Source organism: Synchytrium microbalum, assembly GCF_006535985.1.
Source record: "Synchytrium microbalum strain JEL517 chromosome Unknown SmJEL517_scf0030, whole genome shotgun sequence".
Lineage (NCBI taxonomy): Eukaryota > Fungi > Chytridiomycota > Chytridiomycetes > Synchytriales > Synchytriaceae > Synchytrium > Synchytrium microbalum.
Window position 1 is genome coordinate 136,361 of NW_022158379.1, and position 14,576 is coordinate 150,936.

Here is a 14,576-nt window from a genome sequence, read left to right on the forward strand (position 1 = left end):
AAAACAACAGTGTACGAGTGATTCCAAAGGAATGGATCCAAACGCTTCCACTGAATGCTCGTTCAATAATAAGGAAACGTTTCCCCTCAACTGATCGAACCAAATATCACTGACATATCATCAAATCCTCCATGGTCGTCGTGAATAAATTAAAAAACACCTCTATTTTTGAGTGAATGCGAGAAACAGTACAACAGTACTGGCAAATGTCTTGGCAAATAATGACGTTACCACTAATTCTCATCTTCTACGTTCTAGGCGTCAAATGCACTGGGATCAATCTTGATTCCAAACTGTGCTTCCAACGCAACTCTCATCTCTTGATCTAGCAAGTCCTCAAACCCTGCACCAGGATTCCCCCATATCTGACCACGGATGAATTGTAGCCAGCGCTGAAAGTAAAAGACTGTCGATGCAACCTGGAAGAATCACCAAAAAAAACGGCCAAGTAAGAGACTCTATGGCGGGCAACCAAAACACACGCAACAAGCACTTACAAACAAGCTCGACTTGAACAGATAATAATTCATCCTTGAGACAACAAAGAATCCAATAGTGTTTGATTGACGAGATGCTACTAGTGCTTTCGAATTGTCATTCGATAACTTCATATTGCGATCCCACAATGACCATGAGTCTCCGAGTCCTCTAACAGCCCAATCGGCCATGATGTTGACTCTATTCACAGGTGATCCAAAGTTCTTGTTGTTGGACCTGACTAGATTCAGGTTTCGGCCGATAAAGATTAGTTCTTTTGGGAGCAGCTAAGTTATTGAAATGGAAGGGAGATAGTGTGAGGCAAGAAAAAATCCCCTCAATAATAAATGCAAGGTGCAAATTCGCGGTTACCTCTGTATCTTTCATGAAATGTTTCACTCGTTCCTTCGCCTGCACTTGCATGTCGAAAAGTTCTTTCGCACTCGGCCGTTGATCTCCACTGTGTATTGTTTTGCCTGGTGACCTATTAACAACCAGGCGGTTAGTATACATCACTATTCGTAAAAAGCTTTTGTAACCAATACCATGGTCTTTGCAGTGTCGAGCTAGCCAACATCTGTACATCTCTTATACCCCAACTCTGCGCTATTCTCTCCATGCTCGGAATGTCTCCAGTGCTAAAAAATTGAATGTGAGTTTCTTTGCGTTCCAAGTAGTTGATCCAGACACAACACTTACAATAGAGACTTCCAAAACAAACAGTAATTATGTCGAAACACGTCCTCTGCTTGTACATACAATCCATGCTAGAAAGTAATTAGGAAGTATTCAGAATCCTGTTCGTTTTTGCCTCCAAATAAAGCAACAAGTGCATTTAGTACTCACATCCAAGAGAACCAACTGCTGTTTCTTGGTTTGCGGATGCCGCCTGACCAGCATATTGCCGACGTGTGGATCACAATGTACAAATCCACTCTTGAATATCTGATCAGCAAAGACCTCGACACATGTAGTCATGGTCTCTTCCACGTCATATCCTTCAGATTTCAACCTTGCCACGTCACCAAACTTAACACCCTCAATCCATTCAGCAGTCAACACTCTTGTTGACGTTAAATCATGGTATGCTTTAGGAACATGTACTCGTTCTCTCAATCTCGGTTCTTGTAGGATTTGTGCTTTACATTTCTCGGCATTTGCTGCCTCATTGATGAAATCTGCTTCCTTTTTCACTTGCTGAATTATATAGTCTGCGCTCCAGTACAGCGGTATATCGAATAGCTTCTCGAATAGGAAAACCAGGAGTTTGTATGTTTGCAGGTCCCAGTACATTTGGACTTTAATGTAGGGCTTCTGTACTTTTACAGCTAGTTGTGTTCCATCTTGTAGCCTAGGTGTGAACAGAAATGTCAGAGCATACTGCGACAATTGAAGATTGTACGCGTCACGGTTTTTTGGCCTTACGTTGCTCTATGAACCTGCGCTATGGAGGCAGAAGCTATGGGCACTTCATCAAACGTGGCAAACATTTCAAGTGGTGTCTTGTTGAATTCCTCCTTGAAAATCTTCTCCACGGCTGCATAATCGACATGTGGAGCTTCATCATACAAGACTTTGAAGGTCTGTACGTATTGCGGTGGGAGAACGTGGTTGAGCGAAGCGATTTGTTGTCCGAATTTGATAAATCTGCAGAAAAGCGGGAAATTAGAGAGAGATCAGGTTGAATCTTCCATCTTGGACACGGAATCAGCTCATAGATCGGATGTAAGCAATCAAGCTTTAGAAACACACTCACAATCCTCCATTCTGCAAACAGGTGTCCAAGATCAGTTTACTCGCTCTTTGGTGCACTCCTTCCACACGACCTTCACCAGGCTGAAAGTTCAGTTTATAATCGACCGACAAGATGGCGCCTATGGAGAATCATATTAAGATGGGGTTAGCAAAAATGTTGATCGTTGACGTGTCAACACTCTGATCAAGCAGATTCAAGCCCGCAAACCTTCATACCAGCTACAAGAGTGCGCAGATCTCTTGTAAACGTCGAGTAATTCAACGTGTTATCAGCTACAAAGAAGGATCCGATGGCAACAGCTCCATAGCCCAATCTGCGAAAGTTCCGCAGAGATCGAAAGCTCATGTCGCGAGTGAGTGATGATGACGTGGAATGCCAAGAAGTATCTATTGATGATAGATCCGACACTTCAAACTCTTCTCTGCAAGGCTCGCCCGCCTCAGATTTTTCTTCCTGACGCTTGGTTGGTGGGTTTAGATATGTGGGTTTTTTTCGATTTGTGCTGGCAGAAAAGTGCGATCGGCGGCACAAAACAACATCAATTTGGAACCGCATCAACGCGATTCGCGATTCCACACGTTGTATTTCATACCTCGATGCGATTTTGTCGTCGTGCACCAAACCATGAAATAAAACCCAAATCCACGCCAAAAAAGCATTTATTGTTTACGTATGGATGCAAAATGCGATTTAGTAGCTTAAATTATTCAGTTCCATCTACGATTTAGATCCAAGCGTCTTACCACCACCACCAGATGCAACAGACGGTTGTAACGCCTGTGTAGTTTTAAACGATATGATATTGTTCTCCAATGTCACGATATCATCTTCTCCCATCTATAATATACGATAGAAGCTTCAGCATGTCATGAGATCTCCTTACTCGTCAACCACCTGTGCCGTCATCACGAACCATCACAAAGATACGGTACTCACCCTGACATTGCCGACCGTCTCAGCGTACCAGTAATACAGATACAGTTGATCAGACACAAGCTTCGCAAACTCCCTAACAGTTGTACCAGGTCTGATCAATATGCAGTCCCTGAAAATGCCCTTGTCACGACCAATTTCTCCAGAGAAATTGTTTATGTTCTTGACTGGGAAAGCGGGTATGACACCCAGCAGCTCTACAGCACGTTTAAGCGTATCTGTGACGCCGGTATTTCCATAGCGAAACAAGACTAAATCCTGGACTTTCTCAAGTCGACTACGTTTGAGTGAGAGAATATGTAATATGTGAGGGTCTTATTGATGAGTCAAGTAAAACTCAAATAACACATACGATCGAGTCTTTTCATCCAATGGTTTGAGTTTCAGTTCGTCAGGAGTATCTGGCTATTTGTAAGCACGAGTTAAAAAGGAAAAATGGCACACGCCTTGCAGATGCCATAAGGGACAATAGCTTCTCGTCTTCACATAACACGAAACAGATTTCACAGAGTCTTACCGGCTGATCTTCACTCAATTCAAAGTGATCGGCACCCTCCACGTAATTTATGAAGCGTTGCTTATGCAGCCTTCTAAGAAAGTTCTCAGCCAGTGCACTCGTCAAGACGATCTTGGACTAGGGAGTGAAGTAGGATGTTGAAATTGGTTAGTAAAAAGCATCATACAGGAGCACGAAAAAGAATCGAATTGAATTTCATTTGAATTCCTCCAATAACTTTTTTTTTTTTGCACTCAGCAGTTTCAAATTACCTGATCATAACGACGACATATCCGATCAATGTTCTTGTCGGAATCAGGCAAGTCAATCTTATTTAGGGCCTGTTGGTGTGAAAACCGAGGGTGTGAGAAAAGAAACGCTGAAATTGCGATACCAGATAGGCGTTTCTCACCACAACAGTAGGAAATCTCACATCCAGAAAGGTATCGACAAAGTCTTTCACCTTGCCGTCATCCCACGCTTCTAATGGATCTTTTATTCCTGACTTGTCTAGCACTTTCTGTGTTAGAGCTAGATTACACCCATATCCACTTAGTTGTAATTGCAAGGTTTCAGCTACTGCTTGTTCTAAGATCAACCAAAAAAATTGGCCACTGAGCCTGCTGGAGCTATGACTTTATGTCAGACGGCTTACTGGTAGCAACATGCCTCCTAACTGTATTGTTCCATTTCTTCAACAAATTATTTAAAATCCACCTATTTCCCAAGGAGAAACCAGAATTTCAGCGTCATGTCACAGAAATGCCCACAAACAAACTCCCATTCATCAAGTCCTATAGAGTCACATACATGCGAATCTCAGATATCAGCCAATCAATATCATTAATTGGATCATAGTTCAGTGTTTCCTTTCCATCCTGATCAGTAGTGCCACTGACATCCACAACGTGGATAAACCCATCCGCAGTCCGTAAGTCGTCCAGGAATTGGTTTCCAAGTCCAGCGCCTTCTGACGCTCCAGGCACACTATATGTGATTCAGTTTTCAAGTTTCAAACAAACTCAAGACCACGGAACAAACGTACAGTCCTGCGACATCTAGAATCCTAACCGGCACGAACCGTTTACCGTCCACGCATTTTCCTATTTGGAAAAAATAGTCAGCATCTGTCCAACGTCTGAAGCTTTTTTGCCTCACCATATCTAGGCCTACACTGTGCCTGCTTCCCGAATCTCTTACAAGGGCACTCAAAAGGACAATAAGCCTACATAAAATTCACATTTGGGTCAGTTCAGCTCTTGCTGTGTTGTGATGCGTCCTTGACAAAACACAAAAAGTAATGACAACGTAAATGCCAGCTCAAAGCGTCTAAACAACATGAACAAGTAACATTCAACTGCTAGCTTTAAAACGATGCTTACAACACCGGTATTTGGAGTGATCGTCGTGAAGGGGAAATTGCCAACTTTGCTAGTTGCATCAGTTAGAGCATTCAGAAAGCTTGATTTTCCTAGTAATGAAGACGTTGATTAGAGAAACGATATCTAATATTTGATGCTGACCTACCGGCTGATGGCTTGCCAACACATGCTATTAGCACGTCCTTCATCTTTTGGGAGTTTGGAAGAATCGATCAAACGTTGCTTGTGATCAGCCAAAAAATTGGAACGGCCTGACGTGCCATGGAAATTTCCATTCATTACGCGTTTGTACACCGTGTCTCTGCTCTATTTGCTGTTCAAGATTAAACTGATGACTCGCCTATCAGCACACAAAACACGGACGCTTCTGTCCACACCGAACGATACAATTTACAATCCATCGGCGTAATATCGAAAAGTATATATTCTCGGGGAGTGGTAGTCGTAGCAAACAACAAAAAACAAACAAAGGTAATCTTGTGGGGTGTGTGGGGGTCACTAACTCATAAACGACAAGCAAATACTACAATAACAAGATGACGAGCGAGCGAGAGGGAGAGTTTTTCAGAGGATCATACATCCACCACGTTTCTTGCTACTTCTTCGGGTCACCGTTAACCCAGCACGAGTGGCATGTTCAAACACTTCCTTGACATTGTAGTTGTTTCTTGCACTACATTCAATGTATCGGTAGGCATGGATGCGATCTGCGACTGCCTTGCCCTTTTAAGAAGAAGGGTTTGTAGATATGTGAGTAAAATGAGTTCTTGTCACAAATGAGTCCAAGGGAATATATGGTTTCGTTTGCTTGGTCATGTTACCTGTTGAGTAGTGACTGGTGATTGGTTTGTTTTTCGCAATTCTTCAATCGTCTTTGGATCATCACGTAAATCTACTTTACAGCCCACTAGCAGGAAGGGCAAGTCTTTGCAAAAGTGGTTGACTTCGGAAATCCACTACAAATGAAAACACAAGAGAGGGAGAAATAAAGTAAGTAAAAGCAAAAAATACGAAATTGGCTATCTGCATCACAGGCGAATCTACAGCTAAAGCACGTCTTGTCCAATACATCACATCATACACATTGGGTATATTCTGCGTTTTTTGTCGTCTGCCGTCAACCTCTCAGCATCACCTCACTGAACAGGCTCTGCAACAGTCTCTCAACCACACGTACCTTTTCTTGTACGTTTTCTAATGAATCAGGAGCATCGATAGCGAAACAGATGAGGATGACGTGTGAATCTGGATATGATAGAGGACGTAGACGATCATAATCTTCTTGACCAGCAGTATCCCATAATGCCAATTCGATTTCTTTTCCATCTACCACAATGTCTGCGACATAGTTTTCGAATACGGTTGGGACATACACCTGTTTGGTAGTGATGAGCGTTAGATCAGCGGAAGTGACGACATGACTAGCAGATGACATGGTTCATGATGATTTGGCATAGGAAAGAACCACAGTGCATGAGCGTCGTGCATCCAACTTCACTTTCTTCGCCCATATTTGGGGCTTCCACCAACAACCATCGTCCACGAACTCCTTTCAATCCAGCTCCAACAAGCTCTTCTTATCATCACTACTAATGCCACTCATCTGCAACAATCAAATCATGAATGCTATATAAACATACCTCTGGAAAAGTACCCTTTGAAAAGACAATCAACAAGCAAGTTTTACCACAAGCACCGTCTCCGACAATGACGAGCTTTCGTCGAATCTTCCTGTCATTGCCGTCAGCCATTTCGAGTATATGATAATTATGTAAGGGAGTTGTTTTTGGTGTGGTGGGTCGTTGTAAATGGATGAGACTTTATCAAATACACCTCAAACTAATATATACACTATAATGAGAGAAATCGAGTTGGTTAGTTTCGATTCAGATCACGGTCGTTGCTAGTTCGGCTGAAGCACTGCCCTCCACCACCCAATAACAAAATCGAAGCCCAGCCGTCAGATGTCGTGGCTTCACACCAACAAGAAAGAGCGAGCTTTAAAGGGAGGACATCTCTCTGACATGAATTTTTGCAATCGAAATTCAGCAGACTTTCCCATCCCGAGCTACACTGCTGGCTTCTCTGACACGCGCACAATCAAGTAAATCCCCTCCCAACAATACGGCGCGACTTCCTCATTAATCTGCCAAAGTATTTCTACAAGCTGGAAGAAAAGGCATACCTGTTCTCTTAATTTTCTACCTCTTTTCTTTCTCCTATTTATTAGCTCTCTAAAAACAAGATGTCTGTTTCTGTTGAGTTTGACGAACAAGGTGAGAAACGCTGATTGGGTTGACCCTCAATGGAAAGCTTCGAGAAGCCCGTCCGGATTGCAATTCAACATCTAGAGCTGGGAGGCGAGGAGCTGTTTGCTGTACGTGACTGGCGATCGCTTGTATAGAGTCGTGAGAGCGAGTTGTGATTTCCTGCTACAGTCCCGATCTGTGCGTCCACGAGGACGGCTCATAAACATGTATTCTGTGTCGATTTAGCCTTACGTACGTGTATCGCATAGCAGACCTCAGTGTGTTTGATCTCTACAGAGCTTCTATTTATTCGAACAATGAGATCCCTCAACTTTCGCTCCCAAAGGCACGTCCTTTCTATAAGGAGCGCGGTAGATGCATTCAAAATCACGTAAATTCAGGCTTTCTCAATCTCTATGGCTCTAAATCCCAGATCTCATAACGCCCTTCCCAAGTTCCGTAAACTCCAACCGAAAATGACAGAATTGGTGATGGATTACCTTTCCAAGGTACAAGACAACCCAATATGGGATGCTCTGTACGAGTTCATGCCCTACAGGAGGCCACAGGACGGTCTATATGCACGCGGCTCCCTAGACAAATATGTCGTTGCCCTCCTCACTGTGATCATCTTGCTGGTATGAGTTCATTGCAGTTTAAAGCAGATGCAGCGAAACTAGTTATAATTCTAATTGATTTACTCTGCGCTACAGGCCAGGATAGTCTTCAAAAACATAGTGTCCAATCCCATTGGTCGACATTACAATGTCCAAAAGAGACAGTTTAAATCCTACACTTGGCAGTCCTGGCTTGCTATCTGCCATACCGTGTCCATGTGCTGGGGTCTGTATCTGTTCTACACAGAACCATTAGAGTATTGGAAGGATTTAACTCTGGTCTGGTATGTGTGTACTGCCTCCCAGAGTCGGAGTCTGGAAACCCGGGATCTAGATCAAGATTGTCGGTTGTGGTTGAAGGGAGAGCAAGCAGAGAGATGCATTTGCATATGGTGGAATGCATTTGAAAGGATCTGTACCTATCTCTGCCTCTCACTCCAACAACTGCCGGCTCTATGCTCAAACTTACCCAATCTCTCAAAACAGGAAAGGCTACCCTGGCCCACAGATGTACCTCTCATTCAACTTGAAACTCTACTACCTAACTGAACTGGCTTACTGGTGGCACCATCTCATCGTCCTACAAACAATCACTCCAAGAAGATACGACTATTCGCTTATGATGGGGCATCACACTGTTACTATTGCGCTAATAACTCTGTCGTATCACATGAATTTCCAAATGCTGGGTCATGTTATCATGTTCTTGTAAGTGCCGTCGTTGTATATGTGTTGTTTCACAACTGTATGATGCGAGTTGCGGTAAACGTATGACACGCTCACTTCGTAACTCAGCACAACCCTCTTTTCCTCGTAGATTCGATGTGGCAGATGTGTTTCTAGCACTATCAAAAGCACTGAAATATTGTGGAGCACATACCATAGTAGATATCCTAACAGTCATGTTTACTGTATCGTGGCTCTTGACGAGACATGTTGGAATGGGCTTTGTTATTAGAAGTGTCATGATGGATGCTCCCGTTCTCATGCCAAACAAGGTCTGGGATCCAGAGATTGGAAATTATTATTCGTGAGTGTTGTTTATAGTGTGATTACGACGGTGCACCAGTTCGTCTCGTTGAACATTGTCGTGATCTTGTACCCTTTTTTGTGCTACGACTCTATAAGAACTCCTGATTATTCTGACATTCGGTTCGCTATCGACAGGTGGAATGTATACTACTTCTTTCTGGCACTGTTTCTTGCACTGGAACTAATGTGTGCATACTGGATGTATCTCATTTTAAAGATTGCATGGAACATGTTACGAGGTAAACAGAAACAGAGGAAATTGCGAGGCAAAAAGAATCGCTCGAATCAGCCAAGTTGACCACCAACTTTCACACACGTCTAACCACAACTCTCCATTTCCAACAGGGCAACATGCTGACGATGATCGCAGTGACATTGATGAAGACGAGGAGGTGGAAGAAGAAGTGAAAGAACCAGTGAAAAAACATGAAAAGACACCAGCTGCCAAACATACTAGTAATGGAAAGGCTGATAATGCTACTAATGGTCTCAGGAAGAGGAGTGTAAGTTATTTGAGTGTTGCCGACGACGAACGGTCGGAGCAACACACTATTACATCGGTCATCAGATTTTTTTGCGTCATGATGTGGTCTAATGCAAACTTTTGTTTTAATAGTAAACAAACTTTATATGTACACTTCTTATATTCTTTGCTGTCCATGTTCTTTCTTGCGCCTACATGTTTCTTCTTGCAGAATACAAGCTCTCCTTTTTTTCAAGAATTCAATATAATATAAAGATAATTCTATGATTCTTGTTTCACCTTCTTACCCTTCTTGCTCTTTTTCGGCTCTTTCGGTTCTTCTATTTTCGTTACTACTGCTGGTTCGACCTGCGGTTGCTCTTTATTCTTTGACTGCATCTTCTTTATCACCTTTTCAGTCTTGACAATAGTCTTTACAACAGCTGATTCCTCAACTACAGCAGCGACTACTTGCTGCTGCTGCTGCATCGACCGCTCGTCCATACCTTGCTCAACACTCTTATTCTTTCGTTTCCTAACTAGCAGTTTCTCCTCTGGTATATCCTGCTGCTCTTCTTCTTCCAACACTTGTTCAACCACCTCTTCATACTCTTCAGTTTTGAGATTCACTAAATCATCTGACGATGATAACTGACTGTTGTTATTGTTATTATTCGATATTGTTCGTTCAGGTTTTACGTGTACTCGTTTCGGTGCTGGAGATGGCGGCGCTCCCTGCTCGTCTTCGTAATCGTCGTGAGTGGCTGGTAGTGGTGGTTGTGATGATAATGAGGTGGAGGGTATGAGGCCCGTGGTTTGCGGGGATAGACGTAGTGAGCCTGATATTGAGAGCATGCTGTTTCGTTTCACTAGACTGTGAGCCGGGAGAGAGATGTGAGAAGATGTTGAATCGCACGAGCAGAAAAGGCCCAGCTTAGATATGAACTTAGAATTGATTGAATGTCTTTTCTAGCTCCCCAATGCAATATAATTCCCGTTTGAAATACCAACATGCACACATAAACATGCACGCAGAGGCCAAAAGCCTTCGCACTTACTCTGCAACAGTAAACCTCATAACAGAACCCACACCGACGGCCTCCATTCTCTTAACATGCAGCCAGCACCACTCGTCCTCATTCCATATGTACTCGTCCCTCCTGATAGCATCAGCGGGGATACTAGCATTAAATGTTCCAAACACGAGCAGGCCTATGTGATCTGGCGATGTCTTGTTGACTATTCCGACTAGATTTGATCGTAGTTGTGGGGCAAAGAGAGTCAGGATGACGGATATAGGGATTATGAGGTATGGATTGTCGTTTATGATTTTGGCGGAGGTGTTTAAGAGGGTTATGTGTTTGTATGAGAGGAGGACGCCGTCTAGTTCTGGCATGTATCTGGGGTGTGAGAGGGGGGTTTGATATGAGTGAATAGAAGAGTCAAGATAACTAAGAATATGTTTTCTTTGTGTGTGTTGCTCGCGAAGCTTCCACAGAACTGAGCATCCCTTTTTTTTGCAACATTATTTTGATGTCCCGACAGCTTGGACTCACTTTATGAGGAATTGGTTGAGATAAGACTGTATTCCGTCCATGACGTTGCTTGCAAAGAGTGGTGGTAGATGTATCTGCCATGATACTTTGACTTGTTTGAATGGCGACGTTAATTGCGTTTCCTGTAGTTCGTCTTGCTGCTGCATTTCAGCTGCAGGCCTCTTCTTGGATGATCGCGATGTCATGCCGTGTATGCTATAGATAGGGATCAATGTTTATCTTGAGGCTTGATCGCCTGCAATGTCTTGTATCTGTGATCAACTGAAACAAAAAAAGCAGATGGAGGCGGATTGAATGGAAACGCCGAGCTTCCAAACACGAGGACTTTATAGATTATCTCAGCTTAGGCGTGAAATCATTAATGTGATCTTGTAGCCATAGTTAAAAAGAGGTTCGACGGCTAAGAATCGCGTAAAAGATGAAGACGAAAGTACAGCTCGGATGATGATCAAGTAGTCAAAGCCAGCTCCACACAACGCGTATATACACGTTTTTAGGATGATCCGCATACTTTGTTCGCTCTGTTTTAAACAACATTCTCGCTTAAACTCTCCTCGTGTATTCGTGGTTTCCAAATAATCTATCCAAACACATACCAGGCGAATACATTACATCAACGCATACCATACTCCACCCATAGCATACCCATATACCCTGTAATTATAAATGGCGTCCTCATCATCCGCTGCCTCGTCATCATCAAATCCACCACAAACATCGGAACAGACAGAACTGCAAAATCCAGCAGAGGTCCTAGAAGAAGCTCAAGCTTGTGTCGCCAGAAAGGACTATCAAAAGGCTACCGACAAATTCACGCAACTCATTGATGTCGCTCCCCCTACTGCAAACATGGCATTGGCTTACATGTCTAGGAGTCTGTGTTTCTGGGAGTTGAAGGACTATCAGTCTGCACTAGATGATGCCATGAAGGCTCATGACTGTGAGGATATCATTACGGTGAGTACATGTGATTGATGGAGTGTTTCTTGTTGTTGGAGGTGTTTGTGAGTGAGATTGTGAGTTATTTTACATGAGGAATACATTGAAAATATGATCCGTGTTTCCTTGATCAAAGTAATCATATACTCATGACTCTCATTGCTAACTACCATATACCCGCAGCCAAATGAGATCCTACACGGAGCATTCAACTCAAAAGCTGCGTCAGCCTTCCAAATAGCAGCATGTTGTGGAAAGCTCGGTCGCGGTGCTGCCGTTGTCTCAAAATACCAAAAGATCGCCACAGACATGCTAAAAGTAACCGCAGCAGCATACGAAAAGGCCAACGCTCTCAAAGATGAAGGAAACGACTACTTCAAACGTGGATGGCTAGAACTTGCCCTCGCCAAATACGAAGAAGGACTCAAACTAGATCCACTAAATGTCGCACTCATGGGCAACATCTGTCAAGCACTCTTGAAAATGAATAGGCTGGATGAAGCTGCTGATATCGCACATCGGTGTACCGAGACAAGACCTGAATGGCCGAAAGGATGGTATAGGAAGGGAATGGTGTTGATGAAGAAGAAACATTATAGTGACGCAGTGTCTGCCTTCCAAACCGCATTATCGTGTCCAGGTGCATCTGACGACGATGCAGGTGTAGAAGATATCAAGTCGGCATACATGCAGGCTGTAACCATGGCGCAAAAGACGGAAGCTGCTAGAGGCGGGTTTGATAAACAGTATATGGGGATTATGATGCAGATGAGATCCAAGTCTTGGAATATTTATGAATGGTATTCAAAGAGTAGGATGACTGCAGAGATGTGGAATTTGAGGGATTGGAAGGAGAAGTGTGCTGCGAATTGTCAGAAGGATGCTAGTTTGACAGAGTTGATTGATCGGGCTATGGCGACAAAGTTTACAATGAAGAAGGGGTCTTTGCCTATGGATGTTTTCAAGTGGAAGGAAGGATCTGCTGTAAGTGGATGTAATTGTTGATGTGACTTTCATAGTTTTTTGGTGCTGCATATGGCAGCGGTCTTTGTCGAAGTTTGCTCAACTTTGTTTGAGTTACCACGTACCTCTTGCTCAATTTGCTTTTATCGTCAACTTGCAATGGTGTTACGTCAACTTGCAAGTGCACATCTTCAAAGAAATTTGGATTATTGGATTTGGTCAACTGAACCCCTCCTTTGTTTAGCCACCAAGGACAGCCATGGCAGCCTTCACAATACCCATAACACCACTCGTATCCCTCGTAATCATGCACTATATAATAAGTAAATCCTTTCCATCCCACAAATGGTCCATGGTCTGGACCTTCCAAGCTGAACGCAGCCTCTTCGAAGGATCCATGCTCGCACCACATGTATCTCACCACAAAACATACGCCTTCCTCATATCCAAAGACTCGAAAATAATAATCGACATATTCGGTATCTGGGCCTACGATGCAGGCGGCGAGGACGAACCAGAAAAAAATTGGGTTGACTTGCTGGTTGAAGCTGGTCTCAAAGCTGGTAAACCGAGTGAGAGGGATAAACAGTCTGATGATCCAAAACTGAGGAATCAGCCATGGACTTTTTATACAAGTGATGATCGGTCCGAGTTTTTAGAGTTTATTGAAGCTGGTGCTAAGGTAGAGAGGGCAGAAGCTGAATGGGTTAAGGTTGAACAGGATGAAAAGAAGAAGGCTGAGGATGAACGCAAGAAGAAGGCTGAGGATGCGAGGGATGCTAAGAGGAGTGCGGATTTGAAAAAGATGGCGGAGGAGGCTAGAGCAGTTAAGGCTGCCAATGCTGCTGCTAATGCCAATAATAATAGTGGTGATGGTAGCGGTGAAAACAAGGAATCTTCACCAGTCAGTACATTCCAAGCTCCATTTGATGTATCGACGCTACCGAAAAAGGAAGGACTATCAACCAACTTTTATATACTTGCTGCTATTGTTGGGGTTGTGCTTGCAATGCTGGCGTATTATATGGGGCTGGCTTCTCCGACTACGGCAACGCCAAGTAGTGGTGATGGTACTGCTGCTTGAGTTGGAAGGTTATAGATTTGGTTGCGGTTTGAGAGATTGTTTATTATTATACCCATGAAGATGATGAAAGACACACACAAAGCATAGTTTGTAATGTTAAGAAAACCAATATAAAATGAACTGAACGCAACAAAAAGCGATGCGGGTTCGCCTTTTAATGACGAGTGTGTATCATTGTTTCCCTGCCGCAGATATAGCACATGAATGCTTGAGATGGCTTCTCAACACGGAAGCATTGGTTGGAGAATCTTGAGTTCTGGGAGAACGAGAAGGAAGTGTAGTGTTGTTCAAAAATATTGAAAAAGTATTTCCCGAATGCTCGATGTAACATTTTTCAGTGGCGTCCAAAAATTCAGCGAAGGGATCAGACGGGAGCGAGAGCTCAGACTCGAGAACACGAAGGAATCTCTCACGTTTGGCAACACGTTTCTCGATGACGTCTTCGGTGCGATCTTCAGAAACGATCTCATCTTATTCGGCTCCAAGACCAGTCGGGCACTTGATAAAACCAAGAATGGAGCATCCTTGTTCTCCACTTTTTCGATTGAAAATCTTCGTCACAATACAATTATTTGTCTCTCTTTCACTTGGTCTCTCTTTCACTTGGTCTCTTTCTCAAGATGTGGTAT

General features: G+C 43.3%; 7 protein-coding genes across 7 annotated transcripts; 2 read left to right on the forward strand and 5 right to left on the reverse strand.

Annotated features, from left to right (window-relative positions):
• Nucleotides 1-254: 254 nt before the first annotated feature.
• SmJEL517_g04447 (uncharacterized protein) lies at nt 255-2,578 on the reverse strand (the record flags this gene model as incomplete). The annotated part of the gene is made up of 9 exons (XM_031170375.1): nt 255-419; nt 498-764; nt 850-961; nt 1,023-1,115; nt 1,177-1,244; nt 1,324-1,828; nt 1,903-2,124; nt 2,234-2,351; nt 2,449-2,578. The coding sequence occupies 9 exons, from the start codon at nt 2,576-2,578 to the stop codon at nt 255-257; spliced, it is 1,680 nt and encodes a 559-aa protein (XP_031023620.1).
• Nucleotides 2,579-2,950: 372 nt separating this feature from the next.
• On the reverse strand, nt 2,951-5,232 carry SmJEL517_g04448 (uncharacterized protein; the record flags this gene model as incomplete). Its single annotated transcript, XM_031170376.1, has 12 exons — nt 2,951-3,070; nt 3,170-3,443; nt 3,519-3,571; nt 3,684-3,800; nt 3,935-4,003; nt 4,075-4,250; nt 4,318-4,379; nt 4,473-4,649; nt 4,708-4,765; nt 4,821-4,887; nt 5,045-5,133; nt 5,190-5,232. 12 exons carry the CDS (start codon nt 5,230-5,232, stop codon nt 2,951-2,953), a joined length of 1,305 nt encoding a protein of 434 aa, XP_031023615.1.
• Nucleotides 5,233-5,608: 376 nt separating this feature from the next.
• SmJEL517_g04449 (uncharacterized protein) lies at nt 5,609-6,479 on the reverse strand (the record flags this gene model as incomplete). The annotated part of the gene is made up of 3 exons (XM_031170377.1): nt 5,609-5,767; nt 5,866-6,000; nt 6,222-6,479. The coding sequence occupies 3 exons, from the start codon at nt 6,477-6,479 to the stop codon at nt 5,609-5,611; spliced, it is 552 nt and encodes a 183-aa protein (XP_031023614.1).
• A 148-nt stretch (nt 6,480-6,627) lies between these two features.
• Nucleotides 6,628-6,795, reverse strand: SmJEL517_g04450 (uncharacterized protein; the record flags this gene model as incomplete). Its single annotated transcript, XM_031170378.1, has 2 exons — nt 6,628-6,630; nt 6,685-6,795. 2 exons carry the CDS (start codon nt 6,793-6,795, stop codon nt 6,628-6,630), a joined length of 114 nt encoding a protein of 37 aa, XP_031023655.1.
• A 974-nt stretch (nt 6,796-7,769) lies between these two features.
• Nucleotides 7,770-9,561, forward strand: SmJEL517_g04451 (uncharacterized protein; the record flags this gene model as incomplete). The annotated part of the gene is made up of 7 exons (XM_031170379.1): nt 7,770-7,931; nt 8,007-8,194; nt 8,397-8,618; nt 8,728-8,940; nt 9,078-9,181; nt 9,288-9,445; nt 9,559-9,561. The coding sequence occupies 7 exons, from the start codon at nt 7,770-7,772 to the stop codon at nt 9,559-9,561; spliced, it is 1,050 nt and encodes a 349-aa protein (XP_031023656.1).
• Nucleotides 9,562-9,687: 126 nt separating this feature from the next.
• SmJEL517_g04452 (uncharacterized protein) lies at nt 9,688-11,146 on the reverse strand (the record flags this gene model as incomplete). Its single annotated transcript, XM_031170380.1, has 3 exons — nt 9,688-10,279; nt 10,464-10,805; nt 10,962-11,146. 3 exons carry the CDS (start codon nt 11,144-11,146, stop codon nt 9,688-9,690), a joined length of 1,119 nt encoding a protein of 372 aa, XP_031023657.1.
• Nucleotides 11,147-11,627: 481 nt separating this feature from the next.
• SmJEL517_g04453 (uncharacterized protein) lies at nt 11,628-13,947 on the forward strand (the record flags this gene model as incomplete). The annotated part of the gene is made up of 3 exons (XM_031170381.1): nt 11,628-11,918; nt 12,084-12,884; nt 13,108-13,947. The coding sequence occupies 3 exons, from the start codon at nt 11,628-11,630 to the stop codon at nt 13,945-13,947; spliced, it is 1,932 nt and encodes a 643-aa protein (XP_031023672.1).
• Between the last annotated feature and the right edge of the window lie 629 nt (nt 13,948-14,576).